The sequence below is a fragment of the Procambarus clarkii genome, chromosome 4 (assembly GCF_040958095.1).
Source record: "Procambarus clarkii isolate CNS0578487 chromosome 4, FALCON_Pclarkii_2.0, whole genome shotgun sequence".
Taxonomy (NCBI): Eukaryota; Metazoa; Arthropoda; class Malacostraca; order Decapoda; family Cambaridae; genus Procambarus; species Procambarus clarkii.
In genome coordinates, this window is record NC_091153.1 from 40596964 (window position 1) to 40609659 (window position 12696).

At 41.3% G+C, this 12696-nt stretch overlaps 1 protein-coding gene across 2 annotated transcripts in view; it reads right to left on the reverse strand.

The window, feature by feature from the left end:
* Positions 1-2882: 2882 nt before the first annotated feature.
* LOC123750692 (uncharacterized) overlaps positions 2883-12696 on the reverse strand; it is a 32784-nt gene continuing 22970 nt past the window's right edge. Inside the window, exons 3-6 of one of the 2 annotated variants that reach the window (XM_045732802.2) lie at positions 11629-11707; positions 9277-9622; positions 8158-8261; positions 2883-4582 (exon numbers count right to left, since the gene is read on the reverse strand). In XM_045732802.2, the coding sequence (XP_045588758.2) occupies positions 4346-4582; positions 8158-8261; positions 9277-9622; positions 11629-11707 (766 nt within the window). In that variant the 3' untranslated portion in view covers positions 2883-4345. The remainder of the gene's footprint in view (positions 4583-8157; positions 8262-9276; positions 9623-11628; positions 11708-12696) is intronic. The other variant, XM_069333617.1, reaches the window with a different exon arrangement.

A 12696-nucleotide genomic window follows, 5' to 3' on the forward strand; every position in this document is an offset into this window, starting at 1 on the left:
TGGCAAGAGAAAAAAAAAGATTATCCAACAGTTTGGAATACAACTGTTTTTCTTTCTTGGGGCCTGGTTGTCAATCAAAACATTTATTTTATCCTGAAGCAGAAGCCAGAACTTCAGGAGAAAAATATAATCCACCTACATGGGTACATTCACAGACTATGGGATTTAAAGTCGATCATTCATTTAATTGCCCTGACCTCAGCCAATTTAATCCATTTGCCCTCCTTAACGAAGTATTTGTTCAACAAGTTTCACATTAATGATAAAGTTCACAGCCATGGCGGGGAAGCGTCCTTAAGTTAACACCCTAGGTAGAACGTTAAATAGATAGTGCACATTTACCAGGCCTACACAACATAGTGCACATTTACCAGGCCTACACAAGATAGTGCACATTTGCCAGGCCTACACAAAGGTATCTATGACACAAAGGGTTTCAATCATGTGAGAGGGCAGAGGACACACTCCCCTATGATAACCTCAACAATTGTCATTAGCATATGCCCACAATGAGATTATGGCTATACAGTATTAAACACAGTTCAAAAACTAAAGTAAAATGAAAAAGGGGGGGGACAAAAGGGGGCAAGGGGGGGAGAAGAGGGAAGAGAGAGGGGGAAAGAGAAGGGGAAAGAGATGGGTAAAGATAGATATGGGGAAAAGAGAAAGATAGGAAAAGAAAAGGGGGGGGGGGGGGTAAATGAGAGAGGGGTGAGAAACAAAGACTTTCCATATAACTTTCAAATATAGAGAAATTAATGCTGGGGGAAATAGTCGTTAGTTAATGTGTTGAAACAATAAATACTGCACAGTTGGACTGCCTCACTATACCTACACTGCCCAAAAATGGTGTTGCTTATGGAATTCCCTTTTCTCCTTCATTAGTAGCCATTCCAGCACCAGACCTTGACATCAGAATCGTTCCAGCCTGTGCCACTCGACACTGCATTGCATTGCAATTGCTATGTATAAATTGCATTGCATTGCTAATACAATTTACTACCTTCCTCTGGCTAATTGCTTAATCCCTTTCTCTTTGATCAAAACCACATTTGAAAAAAAAAAAATCACTTTAAATCTTAATAAAGTTAAATTTCTGGGTGGAAAATGAGACAGAGCAAGATGTATCATTTACTATACACGAAAACATGAATGTGTCGATTCATATGATGGATGGTTGGACAGCTAGACAGAAGGATAGAATGCCAGAAAGCTGGTTAGATGCATCTCTCGTATGACAAATGCTATACAGTAAAGTACATTAAAGCTATTTATTAAATAAGGACTAATACTGTAATTTATTTAAGTAACTTCTTGCAATCTAGAAAGCAAGCCTGCTAGTTGTGGTGTTAGAGCACAGCTGCTCAACCAAGGAACAGCAAACTCACGGAGACCGAACTAAACACCAGAAGATGAAGTGATGTCGACGTTTCAGTCCATCCTGGACCATTATCAAGTTTACAATCGACACGTTATTGTGACTCATTATCAGCCACGTTATTGTGACTCGTCGTCAGCCAAATCATATTTCAATCACTAGTCAAAGATGCTATTATTCCAAGTACAGTACAGTACTTTAGTTGAAGGAGGAACGAGAAAATTCTCTCCTACCTGTCAACACTGTAGTGTATCTTTCAGTTTATTGACAGCTCTCCTTGCATCATACTTTCAGACATTTTACACTTAAAATAATTTGTTGACTTTCATTACTACCTACGATCACTCAATTTTGCATGCACTTCTCTCAAATTAACTAGCGTTGTACGCCAACTTAATATACTAAAGTAATTTAATTTCATGTCTAAGTACAGTTGCCTCACTTGTTATTCAGTCAGCTGGCAATCCACAGAGACCAACTGACATTAACTTCCTAGACCAGATAATAACAGTGCAATAGTGATGAAGGCATTTAGAATATACAGTCTTGCGGGAGAAAGTGTAAAGTTTTCCGACAGCTGGAGAGTTAAGAGAAATTATTTGTGTACAGAAATTATATAGAATTTAATCATCTTGACATATGGTTTAGAGTACATCTCATAACAGTCAGTGTTTTGGTTTATAAAGCTATGTGATCTAAATAAAATGGGCCATGAAACTGGTCAAGTTATGGATAGATAGTAATACTAAGACTACGAAAGATGTCCATTCAATAATTACTTGGGTTCGTGCTGTTAGAAATGGGAAGCCTGCATGCCAACAGCTGACCCTCCCCAAGATGCAACCCACAACAGTTGCCAAGCTCCTGGGTACCTATTTACTGCTCAGTGAACAGAAGCATTAGGTGTATGGAAAAATACCCAAGAGTCCTGCTCTGCCTGGAAGTCAAACTTGGGTCCAATCAGTTGTGAGGCGAATACCAACCAATGTGCTACAGCCCAATGGATAATGTGGAATTAAGAAAGTATACTGCACACTTGGAAGAGGTCTAGTCAGAGACCGGGCTACGGGGACCTTGACCCTCAGAATCAACGCAAGGTAACTGCAAGGTACACGAGAGAACAGTTGTGAGATATGGAGAGTGGTGTGAACTGTTCTTGTTATGAATGTTAATAATGCATGGGAAGTGGCAGTGCATGGGGCTGAGTGGACGAAATAGATTGGTATGGAATGTTTGCATGAGAGGGCAAGTCTTGGGTAAAGACAAGTCTGTCTACCTATACAGTACTGTTTCTTATGTTGCCAGGATTGGACGTACCGCATTAGTTGGAGATCTTCCACACATGGCGCACCTTCCCACCCGCCCTCTTTTAATTCCCCCAGTTAGAATTTATTTAGATCAGTAACTTAAATATTGTACCTAATTATTATTCTAGTATTAAATTTGCTTCTTTCTTGTAGTAAATTTGGGAAGTTGATTGGATTTATGTATACTAAATAAACTCTTCTTGGCTTTTAAAATTGTTTGCATTTTATTACAAATATTCAAAAGCGAGTGTATTACATTCATCCCAACTGAAATGTCTTCTTTCTTGCGTGTCATGAGGAAGATCACGCAAGGTCTCGTCTCAACCTGACCACGACAACTTTCCGCTCTCAATATCACTTAATACCTAGTCTATGAAACAACCAAAACATCTCTGCGGATATCTTGCTAGTACATGTCATGAAGGCTGTGGCTAATCTTCATAAACATCTTTAGCTATAATTTACCTACAGGTTATTATAATTGACTAGAACCTCAACAGACGCAAATTGCCAACTCGCAGTGCAAGGACAAACACTATTTACAAGTTTACCTGAATCTTGGGGCAGTAGTCCCTACCAACAGACCAAGAGTGAATTTATGGTAAACAACCCAGAACGTTTAAGCTGGCACCTATGTCCATTTCCAACCAAGTCCTCCCCTTCCGCTCCCATCCCATGAAGGTGGGAAATGTTATAATAATCATTATGTATATGCTTTAGTGGCTATTCTTACCAAATTAAAATCTTTCAATGCATAACTCATTCAATTACTCTGCTTCAGAATATTAAGTGGTCAGTCATACTGCATATGAATGAGCTTTCAACCTCATTGCTCCATTTTACACTGAACATGAATGAGGTGAGGAGTCGTAATAAGTACAAATCTTGCCTAATAATGACTACAGGGGAGCAAGATCTATCTCATCATGCCTTGGTTGCTAACCTTATATACCTGTGGGAAGGCATTTTGAGAGATTCACGAATAGGGAGATATGCGGGGAGGGGAGGGGGGGGGGGTTAGCTGAGTAGACTGCGCTCGAGATTCACAATCCTAGGGTCCGGGAATCAATCCCCGGCGATGGCGGAAACAAATGGGTGGAGTTTCTTTCTTCTTGATGCTCCTGTTCACCTAGCAGTAAATAGGTATTTAGGAGTTAGACAGCTACTACAAGCTGCTTCCTGGTTATGTGTGTGTGTGGGAAAAAAAAGAAGCTTGATTGACAGTTGAAAGGTGGGCCAAAAGAGCCAGAGCTCAAACCCTGCAAACACAACTAGGTGAATACTAGGTAAGTACGAATTCTTGCACTACTTAACGAATGGCAATGAGATCACCACATCCCAAAACTAAGACAAGGAATTTTTCTCAATAAGTGTGCTAGGACCTTTTTACATTGCTTATATTCTCTACACAACGCATTACTATTAGTAAATGACAATGATCAAGGTCAAGTCACCATTACAAGGTACAGGCGTCAAACCTAAGTAACTACAGTACTAGCTAACATTACCATAGATAAAAACGACAAAGTAAATACATATTTCTGTATCTTCAAAAACTATAAACTGCTACTAAATTTCCTATACACATTTAAGATACAAATTAAAATATTCACAAAGAATATGCACTTGCCAAAAAATTGATAGCATGGTATTATTAGTATCAGTTTTTCCTCTTTCTGCTAATTACTTCACTGTTTGTCATTAGTGGCACATCATCTACCAGCAAATGTTGTTCAGTTCTGGTGCTTCTACAGCGTCGTACTCCCAGACACACAGCGACCATGACCCCGAAGGTGAGTGTTCCAACCAGCACCCCGGCAAGAGCACCCAGCAGTGCATGGCCGGCCTGAGTCTTGGAATCAAAGCCTTTGTGACCAGCGTTTTGCAGCCATGCCACCTGTACACAGTGAGGAAAATATACAGCATTTAGAGGTAGAAATGAGAAAATATAACAAAATACAACATACTGTATATAAATTTCTTTGATTTCCACACGACGAAATTTGACATTTAAACATTAAACAAAGGAAAATGATTAGCAGCTATGTGTTAAGATGAAATGAAATGCCCCTTTCAGAGCTCTACCTTTGTGGAGCCTTAGCCTTATGATCTAAATCTATGATGACAGACATTTTCCACTAGGCTGAGTGACTATCTTCTGGGAACAAATACCATTGAAAATTATCTTGTCCCAGATATAAACATGGAGGAAAAGCTCAGTGGAGAGCACACCTCAATACACCACAAGGTAAATGCTCACTATAATACACAAACCCCTCAAAACAAAGACCCACTAAGTACCTCGGTCGCCACAAGATAAAAGTTCCAGCACACATTCGGGCTGGTGGTTGGTCTCCATCCCACTTTGCTGTGCAACGAATCTTGGGGTATGATGAGAAATATAGGCCAATAACAGGGAGCTAGCGAGGTTAAGCGTAAAAAAACCCTTTGTAAGCGAGGCCTTACAAAGGAGTAATGCTTTATTTTTGAGGAAGCTCCTCCTGGTACCTACTTTAGGCTTCTACCCACAGTACTACTCCATTACATGAGGTAGAAAAAACAAGTCAGCTACACCAAAACTGCATCAGCCACACGGATGTGGAAGGCAAAGCAAATACTATCACATTTACCTTTCAACAGCTTCGAGCCTTCAAAAGTGCAACCCGTTCTCCTAGTAACACATCACATTTTGATGTACTTTACCAAAGACCATAAACTGATGCACAAAAAAATAGCATCGGCTTGTGAAATTGACACGATGTCCCATTTTTTGTTCGTGGGTCCTTGGGTTGGTTAGGGTTGGGCATTTTAGTATGGCAGTTTAGTGACGTTGGCAACACTCAGGATGACGAGCTGCATGATGACCAAACTCATGGCTAAAAAGGCTGTCAAAGCTGCATTCTTCTTTACATCATGTGCATGGGGCTGTGCATGGGGCTGTGCACGGGGCTGTGCACGGGGCTGTGCACGGGGCTGTGCATGGGGCTATGCACAGTGCTGACTCAGCTTAACCACTTAGGGACTAAAATATAACTTAAAAGAATGACACTCCTTAGCAATTTGAAGAGAACACAAAACATGTGCTACAAGACAGGGAGTATGGTGCAGCCCAGAACTAACAAAATAACCAAAAACAATGATTGACCCATGATGGTATGAAGCATATTAACTCTTCAAAACAGAATAGAGGAGGTTACAACCTAATACATACACTGATTAACAGACCCAAATGACAATGGTTCAGAATGCTGACCAAGAGCATGTAATCCCCAGGCACAACAACCTAAATTTATGGGGAGGAGAAATCCCGTCTTGAAATTCACACTCTAAAGATGAAGACTTCAAAATGAGGAGTATAGAGCATGTCAAAATACCAGGATGGTTATGAAGGCAAATCCAGAGGGCAAAGACGGGAGACAGTCACGGCGAGCTTTGAATGCTTTGAAGAAGGTGACAAGTGGCAACCAGAGATGGCAACTGTGGCCCCAGGCAGCCGAGACGGACAAGTAATCGAGGAATACACAACAGGTTGGCCAAAAATACGTGTACATGAGACAAGAAAGGAAACAAGAGAGCAGCGGCCCTTGCAAGGATAAAATCCAAAGGAAATTCAACTCGACTGAGAGACGGGTGTTTGCAGAGAAGTGAAGTACCAGGAGACACCATATGCACAAGTGACTGGGGCGGCTGCCTGGAACCTTCAGGTCACCACAGAGGCCACCTGGTGGTGGTGATGTGTTGCTAACTAGCAAATGGACCTTTTCAACGAGTGTATACATAGTTTGAATCAAAGTTGCATACTGTTGTTTAAGCAGCTGTTTTGATTCACTCTACTTTCTTGGTGGTCATTCCTTTTGCCTCTATAGAAGTGACCAGATTCAGGTCCTAGTCTCCAGTAAGCACTGGTGATTCATTAGTGCCTGGTGTGGTACCCTAGGTTTGCAGGCGGGGTGGTTCAGGAAGTCACTGAGGGCATCCCTCCTACGTGTGTGTGTGTGTGTGTGTGTGTGTGATTTAATTGAAATGAACACCTGTTAAAACATGGTTTTTAAAACCATGGTAAAAAAAAATTTTTTTTAATAAAACAACTATGGTTTTTGAAAACATTTAAACTCCAGTAAAACTGCTTTATAAAGGCATGTTATGTAATAGTTGACTATTTTTTTAAGGCAGTGTTTGTTTCCCCATCTTTCAGGTGAGTTTTCTCAGTTTGGAGTTAATTTCCAATTTCCATGCTCCACTCACCTCAGAACACTAGATACTGTGATGGCATAGGCCTCGGAGACCTGGTGCACTTCTCAAGGCTTGGCTTCACCAAAGCACAACCTACGAGCAGCTACCAAGTAAGCCTCCCAGAAAACCAAGTGAAACACCTAGGAGATTTGTGAGCAACAGTCACTCAATACTGGCTGGCAAATCTACTGTGGCATTGCCAGCAGCAGAACAATTTGGTAAACCCTCCCTGATGCCGGGGAATTGGCAAATCCCTGCTGTACAATCTGGTATGCAGATGTCAGAAATAAACTTGTAATGCTCATTCAATGTCATTCAAGAGCTAAACCTGTCAGACTTCTAGCCTTAAAACAAGCCAGAACAAGCACAACACACAACAATCACACACTAAATACATCGCACACCCACGGCAGGGCCTCAATCTACTGACAGAACTAACCAGCACTACTTGGCTAGGCCCAACTCAAAAAGGATAACTGTAATTGGTTTTTGGGAGGAATCTAAATCCTCATGAGAAGATAACTCTGGAAGTTAAGCAGGGAAAGAGACCCTGAAACAGAGACATACAAGCTGTGAAATGTTCCAAGGATGGACCCACTGTGTGGGACACCAAAGTCAACAATTAGCCAATTAACTTTGATTAAAATGCACATGTCTTCGGTTGGCAATCGGTTGGCAAGACCCCATCATCACAATGTCAGGCAAGAGTGTAGGCATCCGTGCTCATCCCAACCCTTGGGTAGCTCAGCTGCCACATTGAGACAGTTGAAGTAGTCAGATTAATGGGACTAGATTGTTCAGTGTTGTTTGGCGATTAGCGGTTTCCAAACCCATTTTTGTAGAAGGGTCGAGTTTTAGGGTGTGCCTGTTCTCGAGATGTTTATCTTTTAGGTGGATTGATCATTGATCATCCCAAGCATCCCAACCACAAGGAGAGGGCAAACAAAAATGGGACTTGTTACTGGCATATTAAAATTGTCACTGGAAGCCTGGCTTGGTCAGTGTTCTACCTACACTGGTAATATAAATTGACGGCAACTATCAACAGGTGCAGATCTTAATAAATAAATTAACAGTTAAAACCTTATGATGCACACTACCTTTCCTATTAAGAATCCCTAAAAATAATATAGATAACTTACATGAAAAAAGAACAGTTCACTCGCTGCGAGTAGAATTTAAACAAACTGCCCCAGCTCGGATAAAACTTTACCCAAGTCCCCGAGGAGACAAACATACCCAGCTCTCCGGAGGAATGGTTCCGTTGTTGCTGCGGGAAGTGGAGGACATTAACTTGGAAGCGTAACTTTTCCTCACAATTCCAGTAGATGTGAATCCCATCTCTGAGGCAGCAGTAATGATGTGAACAGAAAAGCATAAGGTGAATTTTTTATTTTTACTTACAAAAAGTTTTAAAAGTTAACTAATGCAATGGCAATAGGAGCTATAATTTGTGAAACACCATTTCTTATTATAATACTATTATAATTAAAATACTATTATTATATGTATTAATATTAAATTTCATGTCAAAGTATCTGAAGTCACCTATTTTTAGCCATTTCAGGCTGTAAGATATACTATGAATATCTTATTAATAATAAGTAATAGTGTTACAAAGGCATATACGTATCAGAAAATTAGGTTTGTTATACTGTACAGGGTGTCCCAAAAGTCCAGCCCCACAGGCAAAGTACAAAACAAAACCACTAGGATTTTGTAGTATAATTTATGAATTATCAGTTTGTTTATCAGTTACAATACATGTTCAAAATCACATCCATTTACTTCAATACATTTTCATATGTGTTCAAAGGAAGACCTTAGAAAAAAAACAAATTCGATACTGTGATGGCTTAAGTTATATCTGCACGTGCTGCAAAAGTTCCTTACACCTAAATTGGATGACATACCATTATTCCATCGAAGATATATGTGGGTTCAGCAGGATGGTGCTCTCCCAACGTTTTGTAATGATTGTTGATGCATTTGTACAAGAAACAAAGTGAATGGCCACCAAAATCTCCAGCTCTAACGCCTTTGGAATACTTCCTATGGGGCCATCTTAAATCGGCAGTGTATAATAACCGTCCTGGAACAATTCATGCACTAAAGGATAAAGAGAATTTGAAGCCACAAAACCAAATACTGTACTTCCATGTTTAGAAATGTTCAAAGGTCTTGCACTGAATATGTTAAAAAATGTATTGCAGTAAATGGATGTCATTTTGAACATGTATTGTAACTGATAATTCCTGAATTATATTAAAAAATCCTATTATTCTCTTTTATACTCTGCCTATGGGGCCAGACTTTCTGGGACACCCTGTGTCCCAAAAAAGATTAACTGTAACTTACGATTAAGGACATAAGTATTACATCCTAAGGCCACTCCAACTCCAATAGCTGCCGTGACTAAAATAAACACCCCAAACAATAGTCTTATTTTCCAGTCTTTGTACCAGATATATTCTTGAAGTTCCTCAGCACCTCTTGAAGAGTTGCACACAGCTGAAGGGCAATCTTGAGGCTCATTTCTTTGTTTGCCATTTTGCCCTCTGTGTTTACCAGTGTAGTCTTTCCTCACTATGTTATCCTCGTCCTCTTCAGTATCATGACCAGCTTCTTCAGTACTGCTTTGGTTTTCATCCACCTTCTTCTCATTACCGTCGGAATTTTTCACATGCAACATGGCATCATCGCTCTGAAAATATTTATTACTGAGCAGGAGGGTCCTTGATTTTAGTGGGAGACAGGGTTATGCTCCTGCAAAAACCATGCAAATCAAACTTAAATGTATAAAAAAAAAAAAAAACAGCGTTCAATGTAATGAAACGCCATTTTCTGGGTAAGCCCCGGAGGCTCCCTGGAGTTATCAGGCTAATGTGTGATACATTAGACCAGGGCATTAGTCAATGGAGTTCAGTCTACTGGGAACCACGAGCCAGACCCTGCCCCCCCCCCCTTCAGAGAGGCACAGGGAGCAATGGCCCCAGGACAACCCCCCTGTGGTTGGGGGTTTTCCTTATCTGCCATCAACTGGGGTTAGGCACCAAGAAAAGTAGGATAACAAAACAGACCCCACTCAGTAAGAAAATTGCAACCAAAAACCGAACAGAGGCAGAACTCCCTCAATTTCCAAGGAAACAAGCAAACATCACACCTCGCCACTCATCTGCGCAGCCCTCCTGCAAACAGACTGCAGACAAGCAGACCTCCTCCAGGCAAGAAAAAAATGAAAAGAAAAACCCCGAAAAAGCATAACAACAACAGCAGGAACAGGAAACATGGCCGCCGCTGGGTAGGTGTGCTGCACAGCACCTTGTGCCCCAAACCAACAACAACACTTCCTACCCAGAGTCAAACAAAGGCCATGAAACCCCAGATGGCCCCAAGGGCGAGATAAATGCCGAGCAGCAGGAACCCCCTACGGAAGTGAGGCCCGAAGGCCCTAGGGAAAGTAACCCAAGAACCCAAGGGTAGCACTTACAAGATATCTTGAAAGGTTATCTTGAGATGATTTAGGGGATTTTTAGTGTCCCCGCGGCCCGGTCCTCGACCAGGCCTCCACCCCCAGGAAGCAGCCCGTGACAATTGACTAACACCCAGGTACCTATTTACTGCTAGGTAACAGGAGCATAGGGTGAAAGAAACTCTGCCCATTGTTTCTCGCCGGTGCCCGGGATCGAACCAGGGACCACAGGATCACAAGTCCAGCGTGCTGTCCGCTCGGCCGACCAGCTCCCTGCTTGCTCATAGAAGGCAGCCCTAAGTGCATGCAGCCACAGTACACTACATTACTCCTGGCCACTGCACCACAAACAGCAGGAAACACCACAAAGGCACAAACCCGAGGGCAGAGTTGACAACAGCCCCAGAGCGCTTTAGCTTATGAACCGAGGAGTGTGCAGCCGGCACAGGGGTCTGGGGCTCTTCCCTCCCAGGGGGTGGGGATGAGGAGAGACCTGTGCAGACAAGCAGTCTGTTTTTGGAATGCCTACCTTTCTTGGTGCCTAACCCCGTTTGATGGCAGACATGGAATACTCTCAAATACAAAGGGTTGTATCTCTTTGAAGTAAGGGCCATTTTTTTCTTGAAGCAAGAGGCCTTCACCCTCTTTGAAGTAAGGGCAAAGAGAAAGAATGGCCTATTGACATAGCTCAAGTGCATGGGGGAGTTGTGTAAAACCCTGGTTTGTATCTTGGAGAGACTGCAGGATCCAGTAAGTTCAGTAGAACTTCGGTTTCAACTCTTTTGACCATGTCATAGCTCAGTCGATTAAGGCAGCGTCTGGGATGCTCTTGGACGCAGGTTCGAATCCTGCAAATTGTGGATTTGTTACAAAGGGGTTTTCTTAGGCCATTACTCCCTGCGCCTCTCTGAGGAGGCCAGGTTCTGGCTCGTGGTGTCCGGTAGGCAAAACTCCATTGACTGAAGCCCCAGACTAATGTAGCATATATCAGTCCAATAGCTCCTGGGAGCCAACCGGGCTCTTCACAGCTCTTTTTTTACCAATTCTGGAAAAAACCGACACACCTAGTAGATTGTTTTATGTTAATTTACATTTTTGCAATAAAAGAACCAGTGACTTGCATGTCTTTTTTCATTTTAACAAGTGAGCAAGAGACATAATACCAATGAACTTTGTAATCTCATAAATTACAAAATTTCTTGAAGTACTACAAAATGATGTAGAAAGACCACACTAACCTCTGAGACGCCTGAGAGCAGATTCATGACTAGGAAGTTGGTGGGAAGGCCGGATGCATCCACCCCTTCATGAGGTCGCCTGTGACAGGAAATGAAAATTAAAATAGACGAAGTCACAAGTACATTGTACTGTAACAGTTATCAGATAGCACAGTACTTGTCATATAACAAAGACTATATATATACAGTATATATAACCATACACTGTACATAAAGTATATAAAATATTGGTGTATACTGGCAGCAGGTTTTCATTTCGACATGTTTCACTGCACATGACTGCGTATTCCGTGTTGATTATTTTCTTATTTAGGGCTTCTATCCCTCTGACTAGTGCTCTTGCATTCTGGTTTATATGGAAGAGGATTTCTCCAAATGTCATTTGTTCAAGGTTGATTAAAAGAACAAAAATGTTCTTTTAGTCAACCTTGAACAAATGTACTGTATTGTACTTATTATAATTTAACACAACATTTAAAATCTACAAGGTTCATTCTGAAGTGAGGAGTGAGAAGGCATAAAGGGAACATTTGGTTTATAACACTGAAGAGGTCAGGTACATATAAAATTAAGTAAGGAGAAAAGGCAAAAGAAAACGAATAGAAGAAAAGTGAGCATATAAGAATAAATTGGGTGATAGGGTGAAGCCACGGTAACCATAGTTGGTATGGTGTGTTGGGCAGTGACATCATTGTTGGCATGTCCACATTCTGGTCTTTGCAGGTGACGGAGGGTGTGCGAACAATTTTGTTGACACAGTTTACATTTGGTCAAGTCTACATCGGCAGATAATGAGAATTCCCAGAGATACTTGTAGCCGAATCTAAGCCGAGCAGTAGTAACATCTAGAAGTCTGCCGATTTTATTGGATGAACCATAGATGTGTGGCTCCTCTTGCATGATAGAATGATGATAGATGGAATTACTGGTGTCAATTTCATTTTGCCTTAGATCTACAAGATTTTGTTGAAGTTTTGGTGTAGATCTACAAGATTTTGTTGAAGTTCTTGGTGTACTATTGCTCTCAGACTACATATTGACAATCCAAGGTTATACTCAATTTCTCCT